The 20,387-nt window shown below is 39.0% G+C and overlaps 2 protein-coding genes across 7 annotated transcripts in view; both read right to left on the bottom strand.

Moving 5' to 3' along the window:
• The window catches only part of RABGAP1 (RAB GTPase activating protein 1), a 161,463-nt gene that overhangs the window by 55,342 nt on the left and 85,734 nt on the right, over positions 1–20,387 (bottom strand). The window lies entirely within an intron of this gene.
• Positions 13,368–19,689, bottom strand: GPR21 (G protein-coupled receptor 21). The gene is made up of 2 exons (XM_005687119.3): positions 19,372–19,689; positions 13,368–18,951 (listed from the first exon to the last, which is right to left on the bottom strand). The coding sequence occupies exon 2, from the start codon at positions 18,556–18,558 to the stop codon at positions 17,509–17,511; it is 1,050 nt and encodes a 349-aa protein (XP_005687176.1). The 5' UTR covers positions 18,559–18,951; positions 19,372–19,689; the 3' UTR covers positions 13,368–17,508.

Below are 20,387 nucleotides of genomic sequence, written 5' to 3'. Positions count from 1 at the left end.
TAATGGCTTATTACATAGGCAGTAAGAGCCCTCCTGGAATTAAATTTTTTGTTTTTCTACTTAAAATTCCTGGGAAACAGCAACTTTAAAACAATAAGCAATGATATTCAATTTTATTTAAGCAAAAACTTCACCCTCCAATCTCACTAGCAGTACAAATAATACAAATGAAGGCTTTCTAAAATCATGCTTCATATATTTTTACTTCTCCTAACAAACATTTCTGAAGTGACTGCTACTGATAAAGAAAACTTGTTAACTAATTAAGATTTTTCAAATCTTAATTTGTTTGGTCGAAAGTACCAATGAAAAGACTTTTTATTTAATCCACATCAAAATCTGAACACTTTTCCAAAGCTGCTGGAAATGCCCAATTTCTAAGCACTTGACCAATGCTGAACAATCCTTTGGACTTATTTTTTGTCATGTTTGAGCCAGGGAAGTCTGAGACCTGGACTTTAGTCCCAGTTCTGCAACTAACTTAACTGTATCACTGCTCTGGGTCTCCCTTTCCCCATTTGAGAAAGGAAGAGTCTAGATTATGAACTCTAAGGGATCCTGTAGCTCTGTCACTTTAGGATTCTATATTGATGTTATTCACCTACTCAAAAACCTTAAGTCCATCTCCAGTTCCTAAAGAAAATCACATCCCTTAGCCTTTAATTCCAGATCAGGTAGCCCCAAATTTATCTTTCTGACCTTATTCCATTTTATCTCAAATTGAAACTATACTGCCCTATTCACAAGGAAGCTAACAGCAGCTGCTAACATATACTGAACATATACTAACATATACTGAAGCACTATGCTGAGCTTTACATGCATTGGCTCAGTAATCTTTACAATATTTGTATGAGACAGTAAGTACTATTCACAACAGAAACTAGGAGGGATATGAATCTTGTCCAAGGTCTCACAGTTATTAAGTGTCAGGGATAGGATTCAAACCCAGGTCTGCCTGCCTCTCAAGCACATACTTTTAATTACTACATATTATACCTCAGATATGCAGATGACACCACCCTTATGGCAGAAAGTGAAGAGGAACTAAAAAGCCTCTTGATGAAAGTGAAAGGGGAGAGTGAAAAAGTTGGCTTAAAGCTCAACATTCAGAAAACGAAGATCATGGCATCCAGTCCCATCACTTCATGGCAAACAGATGGGGAAACAGTGTCAGACTTTATTTTTGGGGGCTCCAAAATCACTGTAGATGGTGACTGCAGCCATGAAATTAAAAGATGCTTATTACTTGGAAGAAAGTTATGACCAACCTAGATAGCATGTTGAAAAGCAGAGACATTACTTTGCCAACACAAAGGTCCGTCTAGTCAAGGTTATGGTTTTTCCAGTAATCATGTATGGATGTGAGAGTTGGACTGTGAAGAAAGCTGAGGGCCAAAGAACTGATGCTTTTGAACTGTGGTGTTGGAGAAGACTCTTGAGAGTCCCTTGGACTGCAACCAGTCCATCCTAAAGGAGATCAGTCTGGGTGTTCACTGGAAGGACTGATGCTGAAGCTGAAACTCCAATACTTTGGCCACCTGATGCGAAGAGCTGACTCATTGGAAAAGACCCTGATGCTGGGAGGGATTGGGGGTAGGAGGAGAAGGGGACGACAGAGGATGAGATGGCTGGATGGCATCACTGACTCGATGGACCTGAGTTTGAGTGAACTCCGGGAGTTGGTGATGGACAGGGAGGCCTGGTGTGCTGTGATTCATGGGGTGGCAAAGAGTCAGACAAGACTGAGCAACTGAACTGAACTGACACGGTCTCTATTAAGTATATAAATGTTCCTTGGAAGAAGAATGACAAACCTAGACAGTGTATTAAAAAGCAGAGACATCATTTTGCTGACAAATGTTCAAATATTCAAAGCTATGGTTCTTCCATAGCTTCTCCAGTCACGTATGGATGTGACAGTTGGACCATAAAGAAGGCTGAGCGCCGAAGAATTGATGCTTTCAAACTGTGGTGCTGGAGAAGACTCTTGAGAGTTCCTTGGACAGCAAGGAGATCAAACCACTCAATCCTAAAGGAAATCAACCCTGAATATTCATTGGAAGAGTTGGTGTTGAAATTCCCATTACTTTGGCCACCTGATGTGAAGAGCTGACTCACTGGAAAAGACCCTGATGTTGGGAAAGATTGAAGGCAGGAAGAGAAGGGGATGACAGAGGATGAGATGGTTGGATGGCATCACTGACTCAAAGGACATGAGTTTGGGCAAACTCTGAGACAGTGAAGGACTTCCCTGGTGGCTCAGATGGTAAAGCGTCTGTCTACAATGAGGGAGACCTGGGTTCGAGCCCTGGGTTGGGAAGATCCCCTGGAGAAGGAAATGGCAATCCACTCCAGTACTGTTGCCTGGAAAATCCCATGGACAGAGGAGCCTGGTACGCTACAGTTTATGGGGTCGCAAAGAGTTGGACACGACTGAGCGACTTCACTTCACTGAGATAGTGAAGGACAGGGAAGTGGTTCATGGGGTCACAAAGAGTTGGACACGACTTAGTAACTGAACAACAACAACATTTAGGCCTTTGGAGCTTAAATACTTTGTCAGTTTTATTTTTTCCTAATAAAACTCATTTTTAAAGTTCAGTTAAAATGATACCTCTTTACCACTTCAGTCCCAACTTTCTTTTCAATCTCTAAACTATTAAAGCTCTTACTGTAATCCCCAGTGACTTGTTCCTTGATAAAGTACATCTAAATATATGTATCTTAATGTTGGAAAACTTTAGGACTAATTCTCCTGTGGAACATATTATAAAAGCAGAACAAAATACATAAAACGGCAATAATATAAGGGAGTAAACCATCAAGGCAGGACTTGAGAGAGTTATGACCCCCATGAGAAAGAGGCTCACCAAGCCCCTCCATTCACCCAGGGTCTTTCCTCTGAGGGTATAAGCTCATTTCCAGCAGGTCCTGTAAGTTACTGGGAGACTGACTCTGCAACAAGGAAATAACAGCGGCAATCTTTCATTGAGTTTCTATGATGCCATCGTGCACAATTCTATATCCTTAAGATGTGAAAGCATAATTTTTTTCACAATAATTCTAACAAGGGGATAAAAACCCCATTTTACAGAGTAGAGAACCAAGAGCCAGAGATTCCAAAATCCATGCTCTTTTCACTTCCTTCTTCATCTCAGAAAAAGTGATCCAAACACTTTATTTATAAAATAAATGCAGTAACAACGTGAAGAGTTTTACATCAATGCAACATGCATCTGATCTTGAACTGACTCCTATATTAGAGTCTTCTTCACTTAAAGGTAAGTATCCTTCTGAAGTTCTGATGGATTATATTACCTAACACACTGAGAACTAGGATTTAAATTCTGTCTTATTTCCAGTGCTCTGTAGGCTAAGGCTACACATATATCCTTAATATAATGACCACTAACTATACATGACATTAACATAACTAAGTAGGAATGTTTTTAATTCCTACAAATATCATGTCACAAGAGAGAATATTTTAAAATGAAAATGCCTTTTTTAAGTAAAATTCTGCTCCTCAGGGACCAATGAAGACAGAGATACACAAATGGATTTTTTTTTTTTTTTTTTTGGTCTAGCTATAAATAAACTGCTTTGGCAGCGGGGGTTTCCCCAGTCTTACCGGAAGAATTTTCAGAAATATATCATGCTATTTAATGTTGTAACTTTTGCTTTCTCCCCAAAGTAATATCTTACTAATTCAACAAATATTTACTGAAAGCTAAGAGACAAAAATTAAAGTTTTACTTTGAAAAGACTCTTTGGTATTTTGATCAAAGCCAATATGATTTTTTTCTAACAAGCCAATAAAACTTTTATCAAGTGACTACACTCATGATAATTTAACATTATGTGCTTTTTACTTCCCTAAAGGCTTTCTCATGTCATATATTGTTTGATAATTGTAGATCAGTTTTGTCTATTGATTCTTTGGGTTCCTTTAATCCTGTCCAGCTAAATTTTTTTATGCCAATCTCTTTCAAGGGGTATGGAGAGAGACGACTATACAAATCTTACTCTATCCAGAGCTCAATCCATCCCATATGCTGCCTTCTGAGAAAATTTATCTAACAAGCATTTTCTTACCTATGAACACCACAGAGTTATTTGCATTCCTCTTGTAATCTCATAATGCCAGGTCTTACATTACAGATACTTGTATACCAGTACACATATACGCATTGCATATACACAAACATTTTTTCCCCATATATTCCTTCCCATGATGTCAAAGTAGAGGCTTTCTAATATCTGCTATCTTCTCTTGGTAGAAAAAAATTTTAGAAAGATTCAAATATACTTATGTTTGAGGCATAGTAACAGATTAGAAATCAAAAAGGTCTTAGAGCCTCAAAACTCAATTTTCACAATCATCAAAGAGGTGAAAACATCTGTGATAACATCCCTCTTGCCTGTCTTCTAGGAGGAAGAAATCAGATGACAACTAGGAACTACTCAGTGCAGGACCATAGGTAATACAGTGCTATCACACCCTCATTTTCCACTTTAGTGATATGTTCTAAACCTACACTTCCTGATTTCATTCTGTTAAAATTTACCCACCGCTCCCTAAATGTGGTCTATGCTTTTCATAAAAAAATAATACACAAACACAGTTGTAAAGGTCAAACAGCACAAAGCCTACAAAGAAAAAGAACAGACCTCTCATACTTAACATACTTTTAGGTGTTTTTTATTTCTGAAGAAAAAGTGTAATTGTAACTTTTCGGCTTTTTTGAAAAACAGAGTTTCTAGTATGGGAGGTGATACTGTGGCTCTGTTACAGTTCCAACCCAACCTACCCTCCCACATACTTCCCTACCCTCATGACAGTCAACATAACTTTGCTACAATTTTTGGCTAAATCAATATTATTCATAACTGAATCACAGATATATATCATGATCAAATTTCCTTCTTTAATTTTCTACCTTTTCTAAAGTGACTAATTATGAGATTTTTTTCTTTCCTTCGGTGTTCTATGTATCTGTATTTGTAAGGCAGGTAAATATTCTGAGACCCCAAATATCTCAAAATGGGTTTTACCCTCACACTTGAATGACAGTTTGACTGGGCATAAAATTCTAGGTTAAAAACCACTTCTTAAAATTTTGAACTTATTCCCAATTATTTTCTTGCTTCAATGTAGTAGGAAGTTCAATGCTATTCAGATCTACTCAGGATGTTTCTACAGCCCCACCCCTACTCAAGACCAAGATACCTTTAGGGTTTTCTTTATCCTCAGTTTTCTGAAATTTTATGATTTGCCGTTACAAAGTCTTTTTTATTACATTAAGTTGGTTGGCCCTTTTCATTGCCATTGTTGTTCAATTGCTAAGTCATGTCGGACTCTTTTCAACCCCACGCATGGCAGCACAACAGGCCTCCCTGTACCTCACCAACACCCAGAGTTTGCCCAAGTTCATATCCATTGAACCAGTAATGCTATCCAACTGTCTCATCTGCTGTTGCCCTCTTCTCCTTTTGCCTTCAATCTTTCCCAGCATCAGGGTCTTTTCTAATGAGCTGGTTGTTTGCATCAGGTGGCCAAAGTATTAAGAGCTTTAGCATCAGGGCTTTCAAAGAGTATTCAGGGGCTGACTTCCTTTTGGATTGACAGGTTTGATCTTGCTGTCCAAGGGACGCTCAAGAGTGTTTTCTAGCACCACGGTTTGAAAGCATCAATTCTTTGGTGCTCAGCCTTCTTTCTGGTCCAACTCCCACATCCATGAGTGACTACTTCCTTTTCATTATGTAAACTCATATCCTTCAGTTGATAAATTTCTTTTGTGATATCTGAGAATGTCTCCATTCTTCATCTCTGTTTCTGAAAGTCTTCTTAGTCAGATATTGGACCCCCCTGATCACGTCTCTAATTGTCTTGCTTTCATCTACTTTACTATTTTTTATTTCACTATTTGGTCTATCTCAATTTTATCTTTCAACTTTTCTAATTTAAAAAAATGTCTGATTATACTTTTAATCTCAAGAGCTTTATTATTTTTTTTAAATGGCATCCTATTTTCTTCAATGCTTGGACTTCCCTGGTGGCTCAGACGGTAAAGCGTCTGCCTACAATGCTTGAGACCCGGGTTCAAGCCCTGGGTTGGGAAGATCTTCTGGAGAAGGAAATGGCAACCCACTCCAGTATTCTTGCCTGGAAAATCCCATGGACGGAAGAGCCTGGTAGGCTACAGTCCATGGGGTGGCAAACAGTCGGACACGACTGAGCGACTTTACTTTCACTTTTCTTTAATGGAAGCAAAATCATCTCTGAAAATATTTAGTTATAAATATTTGATTTTGGTGAGGGGAGTTTTCTTCTGTGACTTGCATTACTTCTGCTTCCCCTGATTTGTTTTGGGTTTGGCACATTTATGATACATATTCTCAAATCTATTTGTAAGACTTTCTCTGGTTGACTACTGATATTAAAATATAAGGAATAAAAATCAACTGGAAGCCTTAGATGCATGAGAGGGATTCACTGACTGATGGGCATCAACTTAAAGTGATGGGCATCAACTTAAAGTGATGGGCCTGTCCAGTCCGTATGAACTGAGAGCCCTCAAATACTGGCCCCTAGGCTGGACTCCTCTTATCTCCTGCTTTAGAAAGTTTAAGGTTGACTAAGAGCATTCTACAAGTGTAATGGGAAGAGGATGTTTTTGTTGTTTAGTTGCTCAGTTGTGTATGACTCTGTGAGTCCCATGAACTCTAGCCCGCCAGACTCCTCTGTCCATGGATTTCCCAGCCAAGAATACTGGAGTGGGTAGCCATTTCCTTCTCCAGGGGATCTTCCCAAGCCAGGGATTGAACCCATGTCTCCTGCATTGGCAGGCGTATTCTTACCACTGAGCCACCAGGGAAGCCCAGGAAGAGGATACTGATTATTTAACAAGCAGACATTCTCTTGACACTCAGGTTTTCAACAAGGTGTTTTAGGCACATTCTTAGCTAAGCCTGGTGTCTAGAACATCTGTGGTTCAATCTCTGAAGAGTAACTTTCCCGTCTCCTGCTGGGATGGTGAAAAACCAGTTGTCTACTAGGGCCAGCTTGGGATGGAGATCAAGGTAGTGGGTGACAGTACCTAAGTGTGCTTTCAATAAACTTTCTAACAATTGTTTCATTTTCAGCTTCATGCTACTCTCTGCCTGTAGGGGCATATCAAGAATCTAATTTCCACCTATTTATTGCATTTTATGGGCAGATTAGTTTGACTCTTTTTGTCCCTCCTCCATGACTTTAGAATTCGGCTTTGTCAATTCTGCAGCCAGTTACCACTTGTCCACTGGGAATCTATAACTCCAAATTTTGGGGGGTTCATTCATCTGCCAATACCTCTGCCCCTCTTCTCTTTGTCCGTATGTATTATACTTCTGCTGTTTTTGTAGTGGATCAAACCAGTCAGTCCTAAAGGAAATCAGTCCTGAATATTCATTGGAAAGACTAATGCTGAAGCTGAAGCTCCAAAACTTTGGCCACCTGATGCGAAGAACTGACTCCTCGGAAAAGACCCTGATGCTGGGAAAGATTGAAGGCAGGAGGGGAAGAGGACGACAGAGGATGAGATGGTTGGATGGCATCACTGACTGGATGGACATGAATTTGAGCAAGCTCTGGGAGTTGGTGATGGACATGGAAGCCTGGCATGCTGCAGTCCACGGGGTTGCAGAGAGTCATACATGACTGAGAAACTGAACTGAACTGATTGTGGAGTTAACAGAAATAAACATGCACACTAAATCTGCTAATATTTAGTAGAAGTCTGTCACATGTTTTCCAAGTATAGAAGTTAGTTGATACATTGATAAAACTTTCTTAATCTCTCTAAACCTAAGTTTCCTCACCTGTTTTATACACACACACACACACATAAAAACAAAAATAAAAAACCCCTACCCAATAGGTTTCTGTGACAGTTACATGAGGTAACAATGTAGGTTCTGAAGTCAGAAAGACTTGGGTTTGAATCCCACATCTTCTATTATTAACTGCTTGACTCCGACAACTCCAAATCTCACATTTCTCATCTTTGTAATGGGGTTAATAATATGAGTCACTAGCTCACAGACTGTTGGAAGGATTAAATAAGACAAAGTTTATAAAATTCTTCTGATAATAAGACTCTGTTAACAATTATATTATTGCCCATAATGCTTTATACACCTAAAATTACACACCCGAGCACATACACACCATGTATCAGCCTATTTAAGTCTTTTTCAGGACTTGGCTGAATAAAGCCAAACTCCAACTCCTCTGCAAAAACAAGATATAATAGGAAAGGACAACGGATCAGGAAGTATGCAGTCTGAGTATTGTTGCAAATGGATATGTGGCCACTGGACTGTTTCCCTACTGGTAAAGAGAGAATCAGACCAAATGATCTATAATGTCTTTTTCAGCTCAAATGATCTTCCCTGTCTCCTCTGGGGATAACATGACTTTCAAAAAGTCAATGTTTCTAATTAACTGTCTGCTACTGTTAATTATAGGTATTTTCATGTATCTTGCTTTTCCAACTAGATAGTATGTATTTGCTCTATGAAAACCAAGATGAGTTGTTTCCCCAAGCTAACAAAGTAATGAGGCCACTCTGAATATTAAATCAGAAAACAAAGTTTTATGGAAAAAGTGATATACACAACCACCTCAAAAGAATGAGTCAGGAGGTAAGACTGTTTAAATTTGCAAGGAAATATACTAAAAGCTAAGTAACAAAAGAAGTTAATTTAACTAAAGAATATGTCAATTAGAAGGTCAGTGCTAGAAGTAGAAATGATTTCACATCAGGATCCCAATGACCAGGTTTTTGGATCACAGAGGCGGAATATCAGGCTTAGTCTTACATCAGGAAATGTTCATGTTACAGAACCATATTCTGAGATTTCATTCTCACCAAACAACATTCTGAATATGGTCTGGCTTCCCATGAAGACCAATCAAGAGAGAAAGATTGCTCCCTATCGCCAGCACTGATTTCTTATTTTAAACTAATGAAGTAACATGATTTTAAACACTGGAAAATCCCATGGACCCTGGTGGGCTACAGCCCATGGAGTTGCAAAGATTCGGACATGACTGACCACAGATGTGTGCACGCACCCACCCCAAGAAACAGATCCATGGTGTGCCAACTGTCCCACAAGTAGGCTTGGTAAATTTACCCAGATAGTCACTCTGTGAAGACTCTTGAAAAACGGATCACAGAATTTTTCCATATGAAACATGTAAAAACTATGAAGTTCCATAAGAAAGTAATCATGTGATCCTTCTTTAAATCTCTGAGGCCAGCTAGCAATACTGGCATCTAATAGAGCTAGCTACGTAGGTGCTTCTTGATTGCTTCTTAAACTTTCCCTAAAAGCCAGTTATGGCATAATACAATTTTCCAAACCCTACAGCAGTTATCATTCCCTTCATGGATCACAGTCTTGTCATGGTGAATGGTCTTATGTAACTTAATGAAAATGCCACGTCATGCAGTGTCACCCAAAATGGATGGGCCATGGTGAAGAGTTCTGACAAAACGTGGTCTACTGGAGGAGGAAATGGCAACCCACTCTAGTATTCTTGAACCCCAGGAACAGCATAAAAAGGCGAAAAGATATGATACCTGAAGATTAACTCCCCAGGTCGGAAGGTGTCCAATATGCTACTGGGGAAGACCAGAGGGCGACTACTAATAGTTCCAGAAAGAAATGAAGTGTCTGGGCCAAAGTAGAAAAGGTGCTCAGTTGTGGACGTATCTGATGGTGAAAGTAAAGTCTGATGCTGTTAAGAACAATACTGCATAGGAACCTGGAATGTAAGGTCCATGAACCAAGGCAAGCTGGATGTGGTCAAGCAGGAGATGGCAAGACTGAACACTGACATCTTAGGAATCAGTAAACTAAGTGGACCAGAATGGGTAAATTTAATTCACATGACCATTATATCTACTCCTGTGGGCAAGAATCCCTTAGAAGAAATGGAGTAGCCCTCATAGTCAACAATAGATTCCGAAACACAGTACTTGGGTGCAATCTCAAAAATGACACAATGATCTTAGTTCATTTCCAATGCAAACCATTCAATATCACAGTAATCCAAGTCAATGCCCCAACCACTGATGATAAGAAGCTGACGCTGACTGGTTCTATGAAGACTTACAACACCTTCTAGAACTAACACCAAAATAAGATGTCCTTTTATTACAGGGAATTGGAATGCAAATGTAGGAAGTCAAGAGAGAGCCCGTAATAACAAACAAGTTTGGCCTTAGATTACAAAATGGAGCCGGGCAAAGGCTAACAGTTTTGTCAAAACACCACCTTTTTCCAACAACCCAAGAGACAACTTAACACATGGATATCACTAGATAGTCAATACTGAAATCAGATTGATTATGTTCTTTGTAGATGATGAAGCTCTATACAGTCAGCAAAAACAAGACCAGGAGCTGACTGAGCTCCTTACTGCAAAATTCAGGCTTAGAGTGAAGAAAGAAGGGAAAACCACTGGGCCATTCAGTTATGACCTAAATCAAATCCCTTATGATTATACAGTGGAGGTGATAGACTCAAGGGGTGAGATCTGGTAGACAGAGTGCCTGAAGAATTACAGACAGAGGTTCCTAACACTATACAGGAGGCAGTGACCAAAATTATTCCAAAGAAAAAGAAATACAAGAAGGCAAAGTGATTGTCTGAGGAGGCTTTACAAAATAGCTGAGGAAAGAAGAGAAGTGAAAGGCAAGAAAGAAACAGAAAGATTTATCCAACTGAATGTAGAATTCCAGAGAACAGCAAGAAGAGATAAGAAGGCCTTCTTAAATGAACGATGCAAATAGAGAAAAACAGTAGAATGGGAAAGACTAAGAGATCCCTTCAAGAAAATTGAAGATGTCGCAAGGATGGGCACAATAAAGAACAGAAATGGCTAAGTACCTACCAGAAGCAGAAGAGATTAAGAAGAGGTGGCAAGAATACACAGAAGAACTGCACAAAAAAGGTCTTAATTACTCAGATAACCACAATGGTGTGATCACTCACCTAGAGCCAGACATGCTGGAGTACAAAGTCTAGTGAGCCTTAGGAAGCATTACTCCGAACAAAGCTAGAAGAGGTGATGGAATTTCATCTGAGCTATTTCAAATCCTAAAAGATGATGCTGTGAAAGTGCTGAACTCAATGTGTCAACAAACTGGAAAACTCAACAGTGGCCACAGGACTTGAAAAGGTCATTTTCATTTCAATCTCAAAAAAGAGAAATATCAAAGAAGCTTCAAACTATCACACAATTGCATTCATTTTGCAAGTTACCTACCAAGATTATGGTCAAAATCCCTCCAGCAAAGCTTCAGCAGTATGTGAACTAAGAACTTTCAGACGTACAAGCTGGGTTTAAAAAAGGCAGAGGAACCAAAGATCAAAATGCCAACATTTGTTGGATCATGGAGAAGACAAGGGAATTCCAGAATCCAGAATCTACTTCTGCTTCACTGACTATGTGGAAGCCTTTGATGGTATGGATCACAACAAACTGGAAAATTCTTAAAAAGACAGGAGTAACAGACCACCTTACCTGTCTCCTGAGAAGCCTGTATGGGAATCAAGAAGCAACAGCTGAAACCAGATATGGAACAATGGGCTCCTTTGACACTGGGAAAGGAGAACGACAAAGCTGTATACTGTCACCTTGCTTATTTAACGTCTATGCAGAGTACATCATGTGAAATGCCAGGCTGATGAATCACAAGCTGAGATCAGGATTGCTGGGAGAAATATCAACAACCTCAGATATGCAGATGATACCACTTTAATGACAGAAAGTGAAAAGGAACTAAAGAGCCTCTTGATAAGGGTGAAAGAAGAGAGTGAAAAAGTTGGCTTGAAACTCAACGTTAAAAAAATTAAGATCATGACATCCAGTCCCATTACTTCATGGCAAATAGAAGAAAAATTGGAAGCAGTGACAGATTTTCTTTACCTGGGCTCCAAAATCACTGCGGACAGTGACTGCAGTCATGAAATTAACAGACGCTCGCTTCTTGGAAGAAAAGCTGTGATAAACCTAGACAGCATATTAAAAAGCAGATACATCACTTTGTCAACAAAGATCCATATAGTCAAAGCTATGGTTTTTCCAATAATCATGTAAAGACATGAGAGCTGGACCATAAAAAAGGCTAAGTGCCAAAAAACTGAGGCTCTGGTGCTGGAGAAGACTCTTCAGAGTCCTTTGGACTGCAAAGAGATCAAACTAGTCAATCCTAAAGGAAATCAACCCTGAATATTAACTGGAGGGACTGATGCTGATGCTAAAGCTCCAATACTTTTTGGCCACCTGATGCAAAGAGCCAACTCATTGGAAAAGACCCTGATGCTGCGAAAGATTAAAGGCAAAAGGAGAACGAGGTGGCAGAGGATAGGATGCTTAAATAGCATCACCGACTGAATGGACATGAAGTTGGGTAAACTCTGGGAGACAGTGGAGGACAGAGGAGCCTTTGTGCTGCAGTCCATGGGTCACAAAGAGTTGGACACGACTTAACGATTGGACAACAACAACAGCAGTACCATAAGCACTTCAGTCTGAATATATGACCAACTGTGTTAAGAAAAGAAAGGAAGGAAAGATGGAACAGTAGTAAAGACTAAGAGAAAAAAAAGAGCCAAACCAAAGAACCAGAACAATTTCTTTCACCAAGCTGTCCTATTCTATTGTGCTTCTTTCATTGTGGCTGATTTTTACAGCATACCTTATGTTGATCTAAAGCCAAAATCTTGTACATACTGTGAGAAACTGGCAGTCTGACAGTTAAATTCCCTGGGGCTTCCCTAGTGGCTCAGCGGTAAAGAATCTGCCTGCCAGTGCATGAGATGTGGATATGATCCCTGGGTCAGAAAGATCCTCTGGAGAAGGAAATGGCAACCCACTCCAGTATTCTTGCTTGGGAAATCCCATGGACACAGGAGTCTGGTGGTGGGCTACAGTCTATGGGGTCCTAAGAGAGTCAGACACAACTTAGCAACTAAGTAACAATAACAAAAGGTCGGCCAAGACTACTGAATTTCCAGGAGTAAAGTTACCTAGCATATAAATCACACACATTCCCGCACTAGTTCTTGGTACAAAGAGAGACGTTTACTATTTAGAGTCTAGAATGGCCTTGACCATATGAAAAACCACTAATGGGCTTTGGAATACCCTTTGACCATCACTGCTCTATAATGTCAAGAAGTTATGCTCTATAATGATGAGAAGTGATCATTAGAAAGGGTCATTCATTAGTTCTGTAAAACTTAACAAAACTTCCACACTAAGCCAGGTCCCATGTTAGATTTGGGGGATAAAGGTATGAAGAGACACTGAACCTAGCTTTAGAGACTTTAGAAACAAGTAAAGGGAGTAAATGGAATAGTTTTATGTTGAATTTTATGTTGAAAGCTACTGTCATTTTAGAAAGGTGAGAATTTATCATGCCTCTCTACTTAAATGTGGGCTTTCAAAGATCTTACGTGGGGTAGTAACACACCAGTATGTAAAACTTCCTTAGATATAAAACTATGGCAGATAAATAGTAGTATTCATTTTTATTTGCAAAGCACTTTACATATTACAAAGTTCTTTTACATCCATTATCTAATTCAGTCCTCAAGGTAACCCTGTGAAGGATGAAAGGATTATTATAAATAGAAGAAACTAAGTGCTTAGAGAAGCCACTAGCCCTTACAAAATGTGTCAATTAGTAACAGATTCTCTGTTCAGAGTTCATTTTACATATCGTGATTCCCTTATTACCTAAATTTTGAAGAAAAGCCAAATGACTCATTTATAGTCTAGAACATTCCTTGGGTCTGCAAAATATATTAATAACATGTATATTTAATATAAAACTTTAACCTGAAATGGAAAAAGTACACAAAAATCAACACAAATGACTTATGCAGTCATTCGTAAAATTTAAAAATTTTTTCATAATTCCATGATTCTCCCCATCCTTAAACTTTCCCAAATCTCCTCATACAGCAATAAATTCTGGTTTGTCAATAATTTATTTCACAAGTCTTCTATAATACAAAAACACAAAGTCAGTAAAATTCCTACAACATCATCAAAAGCCAATGTTTTAATCAAACCTGAAAAGCTGAGGAAACTCCCAGAAATCACCTGGGAACTCATAACCCTGTTGCTTCATTTTCAAGTTCAAGGAGGTGAAGAGTAAATGCATTTAATAGTACAAAAAAATTCAAGTTTTCCCAATCCTTAAAATACTGAGACCATTATTCAAGTAAAAAGGAAAAGTCATTTAAAAGGCTCAAGAAAGTATTTAGCCAGCAATAAACCTTAAAGAAAATCCTTTTCAAAATGGGATTTAGGGTAAGAACTAACTGGTCCATGAAAAATGCAAATAACCATTCTGCTGTAAGACAATTTTTTCATTAAAGTGGAATAACTGTCCTTTTGTAATTGCTTTTCCACTCTAAGAGCAAAAAACACATTTTCAGTGAAATCACTATTAAAAACACAAGTAATTACAGATACAATTAGTATAGTCTTATTTTTAAATTTCCTATGAAATAATTTCAACATGATCACAAAAAGCTTACACTTCCTCCGATATCAGTCATATACCATATAAAGTTAAATAGGCTGTCTTGCCAAAGCCTAGGGTGATTGACTCTAATACTTTTTCTCATTCTCAACCAGTTAAGACTGGTATTTAAACAAAACATCATTAAATGTTGCAACAAACAGGCCAGGATGAAAAGGTTATATATAAATACATATGAACTGCAAATGTATCACACAGAAACTGTCCCAAGACTGTATGATTGTACCCAGACACATCTCTTCTCCCCAGCATGCACATACCACAAGAAAACAAAAATTTTAAAGCAGTATAGATAATGAATATGAGAACAGAATTGATACCTGGAAGAAACCTTAGCGTTTACAAGGTCCAATGATGGATGACAAGATAAAACTGGAAAGACACCTGATATTAAGCAAGCCTCATGGTGGGTGGGGTGGTGGTGGTGGTGCTTTGTTTTTCTTTAAAATTACTGTATCTACTTAATTTCTACTTTAGTTTTAGGCTGAGACATTGATAGAGGTTCTAATCTGGGGGAGGGGGAACCTGTGACAACATCTAAATTTGGTAGTAGGGCAAAAATATAAAAATCTATTAGCAAAAGCTCTTATTAAAAGAACTGTTGCCTTTCCAGTCATTAAAATATCAGCATGATTAGCCATTTCCAGAAAATTAAACAGATTTCCTCATCTCCATAAAATTTCCACAAAATCTTTACCAAAAACCTGTTTTCTCTAAGACAGAACCCTACTGCAAGAAAAAATTAAAAGGGCTCAGTCCTCTCAAAAGTAAACACTGATGCTAACTGACTGAGTAGTAGGTTTGACATCAGTTTTCTATAAAAATTAATCTTTATGATTACCATATTGGCAGAACTAAAAACTGACAAGCAAACTGTGCCAATTTGAACAGTGTATTCTTTAATATATACGTGAAAAAGGGAAATTAAAAAAAATCTGTGCCACTTATATAAAGGGAAATTATATACAGCTATTTTTCAGACTCTAACAGAAAAGGTTTTCTACTTCAATGGCAACTTAACAAAGCCACTGTTAACATAACTCGCAATTTCAATATGAGTTCTAAATTTTGAAATAATTTAGAACCAAATTTTCAAGCTTTTGGGAAGAACTCAGAATCTGAAGTTTAAATGTTTATGCTAATACTTGTTCTCTTAAAAATAAAAACGCTTAAGTAGAATGATTTTGAGGTTAAAATCAAATCTCTAAAATCTAAAATCGTAAGAATGCTATCCTTTATTTCAAATGGGGGTAAGAGGTTTTCTAACATAATGATGGAAAACCAAACCATATCTGCCTGTTTTATAAATATCCATGTCCTTCCCTGGACTCAAAAATCCACTTTAACCCATTTCCCTTCGTTTTCTTCTATCTTCCATCTCACTGAACACCACTGTCACATTCCTATCACAACATCTAGCCAAAGGCAGAGATCATGTAAGTTCCCTGAAGACTTCTAAAACATTAAAACCAGCAGAAAGCAGAGGAAATACTTTATGCCTGGAGCTGCTGGGAAATCCCTCTTTCCTTTTAGAAAAATAAACCTCTTGCTCTAAACATAATCACTTTGAGAAACAAAACAGCACTATACATACAAACACACAGCACTCTCAATGACTAATTCTATAGATCTTGCTATTTTGGCTGGGGGAAAAAAAGCCTATTTGAGCAAATGAACTGTAACCCAATGATGTTTCTTTTTTTTCCCAGAAAGAGAATAGCAATGGAGATTTAATCAGAACCTCTTCTCTCATTCCTTAACACTAAATATGGATTTCTTAACACTAGCTGAAAGAATGCTTTGAAAAAGAATTAGTCGCTACTTGATTAGATGATTCCATTTAATTACAAAGAGAACATCTCAATCAACGCCTTCTATTAAAAAAAAAAAAGAACTAGCTAAATGTATAGTGTATTTTCTGACTCAAGTTGCTTAGGACGCTTTTCTTCCTGATATTCTAATATTTCAAAAGGTCTCTAGATAAAAAGAGCAGAGAAACCAAAGATACATTTTAATGTATTTTCACCATTATAAAAGTGGCAGCCATCAGCCTATCATTTAATTATTTTTCAGGTTATTAAAATGCATTTGGCTATAAAAGAAAAATCTAACTCAATTCAAATATTCTTAACACACACATACACAAAGGCATGGGCAAAATACTAGAACACAATCACTTTCAGTACATACATCTCTTTAGGTCTCAGTGAAGGATGGCACAAAATATATCTTAGTTTTTTATATAAATTATATAATTTGCACTTTTGCTTCACGATTCAACACACAAATTTAAAACTAATGTTTATGTTTTCACATTATTTACTGCATTGAGAATTTTCTCAAGAGAATAAGACAAAACATTTCGGCTTTCTGAATGACAGTGTGGAAACCTGCAGCATAGTTATACTTTGACATACATGAAGAATTCATCACTGAATTACTATACAGTTAATTCATCACTGTATTTTAATATTCCCTGTTAAATCAATTGTACATGAAGCCTAAACAGCTAGAAAGAACCCAGAAAAGCAACAAGAAAACAAAGACTTTGAAAAATGCTGACACTTTTCACAACCAGGTTCAGTCATGCCAGCTGGAGAGGTGTTAGATATGGCTTTATTCATTTTTATGTCTGAGAAATACAGTTACTTCCATGACATTATGAACAGCAATTTATCCTCATGGTCCTGATTTTTCTCATTCAAAAGCATTTAAAAAAATCATTTCTGCAAACTTAACAAGGTATTTTGGATGGATCACTTGTTAGCTATTGCTTAGAATCAAATTATTAAATTATTTTGTCCCATATTTCCCAGAGAACTAGAAATACAAAAAGATAAAAAGGAAACACACACACACACAAAACACACAGCAACTCAATATTTGAACCACTTCAGACATGAAATCCATTAAGAGGGCCTTTGCTCCGAACTGTGTAAGGGTCCTTAGCTACCATCTGACTTGCACAAGAAGTACACATGGCCCCTGACAGGCGCTTTAGTCCTCTTTGGAAGACACTGTTGGAAAGACTATAAATGACACAGTTACAGAAACTATTACTAATAGCAAGCCAGGTGGTCAAGAAGGATGCGAAGCGGTTGCTGTGGCCAGTAGAGCTCTCCAGTAAGAAGTAGATGATGTATGGCAACCAGAGGATGTAAAATACACTAGTAATTCGGAACAGGACCATGGCATAACGCTTATCAGAACAAGCCTGCACCTCCCCAGTCTCCCCACTCTGGCTGCTGAAGCGGGCTTGCCTTTCGTTGATTTCCTTTGTGTGCTGTTGGCAGATGCGGAAGATGTTGAAATAGGTGAAGCACACAATGAGGGCTGCGGGGGCATACAACATCATCACGATGAACAGGGTGAAGTAGGGGTCGGTGTGCCAGGACTCCGCACACCACTGAAACACATCTCCATGATATCCAGGTTTGCCCCAGTGGAAGAAGGAAGGCAGGAAGACCAGGGTGGAATATAGCCAAATCAGGAAAATACACAGACGTAGCCTCCAGGGCGTAACCAGGGTATTATAGGTTAAAGGTTTAGTGATAGCAATATATCTATCAATGCTGATACAGGCCAGAGAGGCCATGGAGACACTCTTCAGAACTGATACTACAAAACCAAATACCTGGCAAGTCAGGGACTCCTCTACTGGCAGCGGGTGGTGGAGGAGTGATAAAGAAGGGACCAGGCAGCTTACCCCAACTAAGAGGTCAGCATATGCCATAGTCTGGATAAAGTAACTCGTAGTATGGTGGTTCAACAAAGGTGCACAGTGAAATACAAAAATCACAATGATGTTGCCAGAAATAATCAACACAGTTAGAAAGACAATAATCAATACTTCCAAAAGGCAAAAATTGACAGTTTCCAAGTAGCCAAATGCCAAGAGGCAAAAAGAGTGGCTGCTCTGATTACCATCCAAGGTAGAGTTCATCTTGAGCTCAGGAGTGATCTTTCACTTCATGCTGCCGCTTGGCTGCTGCCAACAGTTCAAAGGAGCAGCTGCTGTCATTGCGGTCAGCTCTGTGTGTCTGCAATAATGCCCGAGGAGCCTTAGTCCCCAAGCTCGCGATGCTGCCGCTCTGGTGCATTGCCTGCAGTGTAATTCCCCTTTAAATCCTTCTTGGAATAGGGAGAACCAGCAGCAGTTGTCTGGCCAGTCCCAGATGCGGCCATAGTACCAGGTTTACCATACACATAGCACCAGGGGAGTAAGGCAAACTCTGGGTACAAGGTCTTCAGCCAGTGAGGGTGGGGGGCAGGGGCAGAAGAGAAGGGAGGAAGGCTAGGACTTCAGCAAGAGTTGTAATGAGTCTCCTCTGAACAGCTGACAGAAGAAAAGGAGAGAGCGTTTTACATTTTGTATCCAATGCCCTAATCAAGAACCTGCTAGCTCAGGCTGGTATCCCACCTCCCACTCCATCCCACCCCACCCAGGTCAACTATTCCCGCCTACCCTCAGCAGCACCCCCACATAAACGGTTCTTACTATACAGAGGAGGTGCAGCAACAGTAGGCTTTCATGACCAACATAAAGCAAAATCAATCGCCAGTCAGATCAATCTAACCCCATTTCCTTTCTTTTGAGCTTTTCAGGGGAGAAAAGGAATCTACTTATACCATTTAATTACCACTAATAAAATTAGCCAAGATAACTTAATTTTTTTATTGATTCCAATGTAATATTTTGCCTCTTAGAAAACATTTCAATGGCATTGATCTATCTAGCTCAATTTCCGAGTATTACCTGTAATTCTGCATGCTGCAATCCAAACAAAAGCCACAGAACATCCTTAGCAGAAAGCCTTGCAAAGCAGGAATGTGCCTCAGCCTCGTTTACTGCAGAACTGAGACACAGAGGGAGGGGATAAAGGAGGAGGAGGAGAAATAGGGAGAAGAGGGGGCTTGGGAAAAGGAAGAGGCGGGGGAGGGGAAAGAAGAAAACGCCCGGGTGCGCGCACACGCTCTGGCATCTTTAGCAGCTCATTAGAATTCCCTGCCAGAGAAATGCTCCCCGATTTCCAGACTGCACAGTTGGGGGATAACTTAATATGCCTGCAGTGCAGCGACTGAAAGCTGTTTCCTCGTCGGTCTGGAACCCCTCCCCCCCACCGCCCCTAACCCCCCACCCCACCCCCCACCCTTCATAGATGAGCAGAATTTAGACTGCCAGTAAGAAGAGGAGGTAGTAACCAGGACTGAGTGCAAGCCAGGAATCAGACTGAAACACACTGCCTGAGGGGTAATGGTGAGAGGAAATTCCTATTTTCTTGTAGCATTTCCCACAGAACAAAGAGCAATGTTAAAGAATGAAAGTATGTTAACAGTGCATGACAACTGAAGAATCAAAATCCAGCACCAGAAGTTCTAGCCAGAAGGCTACATATTTGGCATTAATTTCTTCTCATGATTCACTATATACAGATCAGTTTTAAGAAACATGACCAAAATAACAAGCAAATTTAAAAATTAGGTCTTTAAGAGGAAAAAAACAAACAAAAAATCCCATTCATTCCAAATACTGCAGAAATAGCACAAAGAATTACACTGTTCCTATATTTAACACTATCGTTTGGTTGAGATGTCATACCTTGCTTCTAGTTTGCTGTGAAGTGGTACATATACAAACAAAAGATGGGCAAGTAAATGCACCCACAATTGCAGGAAGTTTCACGGTACAAACTAGCTTTGTATCTTGGAACACACAATCTTGTCTGTGCCTACTAACACAAATTGGGGTTGTACTGTGGCATTTCAGATGAT

The sequence above is a fragment of the Capra hircus genome, chromosome 11 (genome assembly GCF_001704415.2).
Source record: "Capra hircus breed San Clemente chromosome 11, ASM170441v1, whole genome shotgun sequence".
Classification (NCBI taxonomy): domain Eukaryota; kingdom Metazoa; phylum Chordata; class Mammalia; order Artiodactyla; family Bovidae; genus Capra; species Capra hircus.
This window is presented reverse-complemented; position numbering and strand designations above follow the sequence as displayed.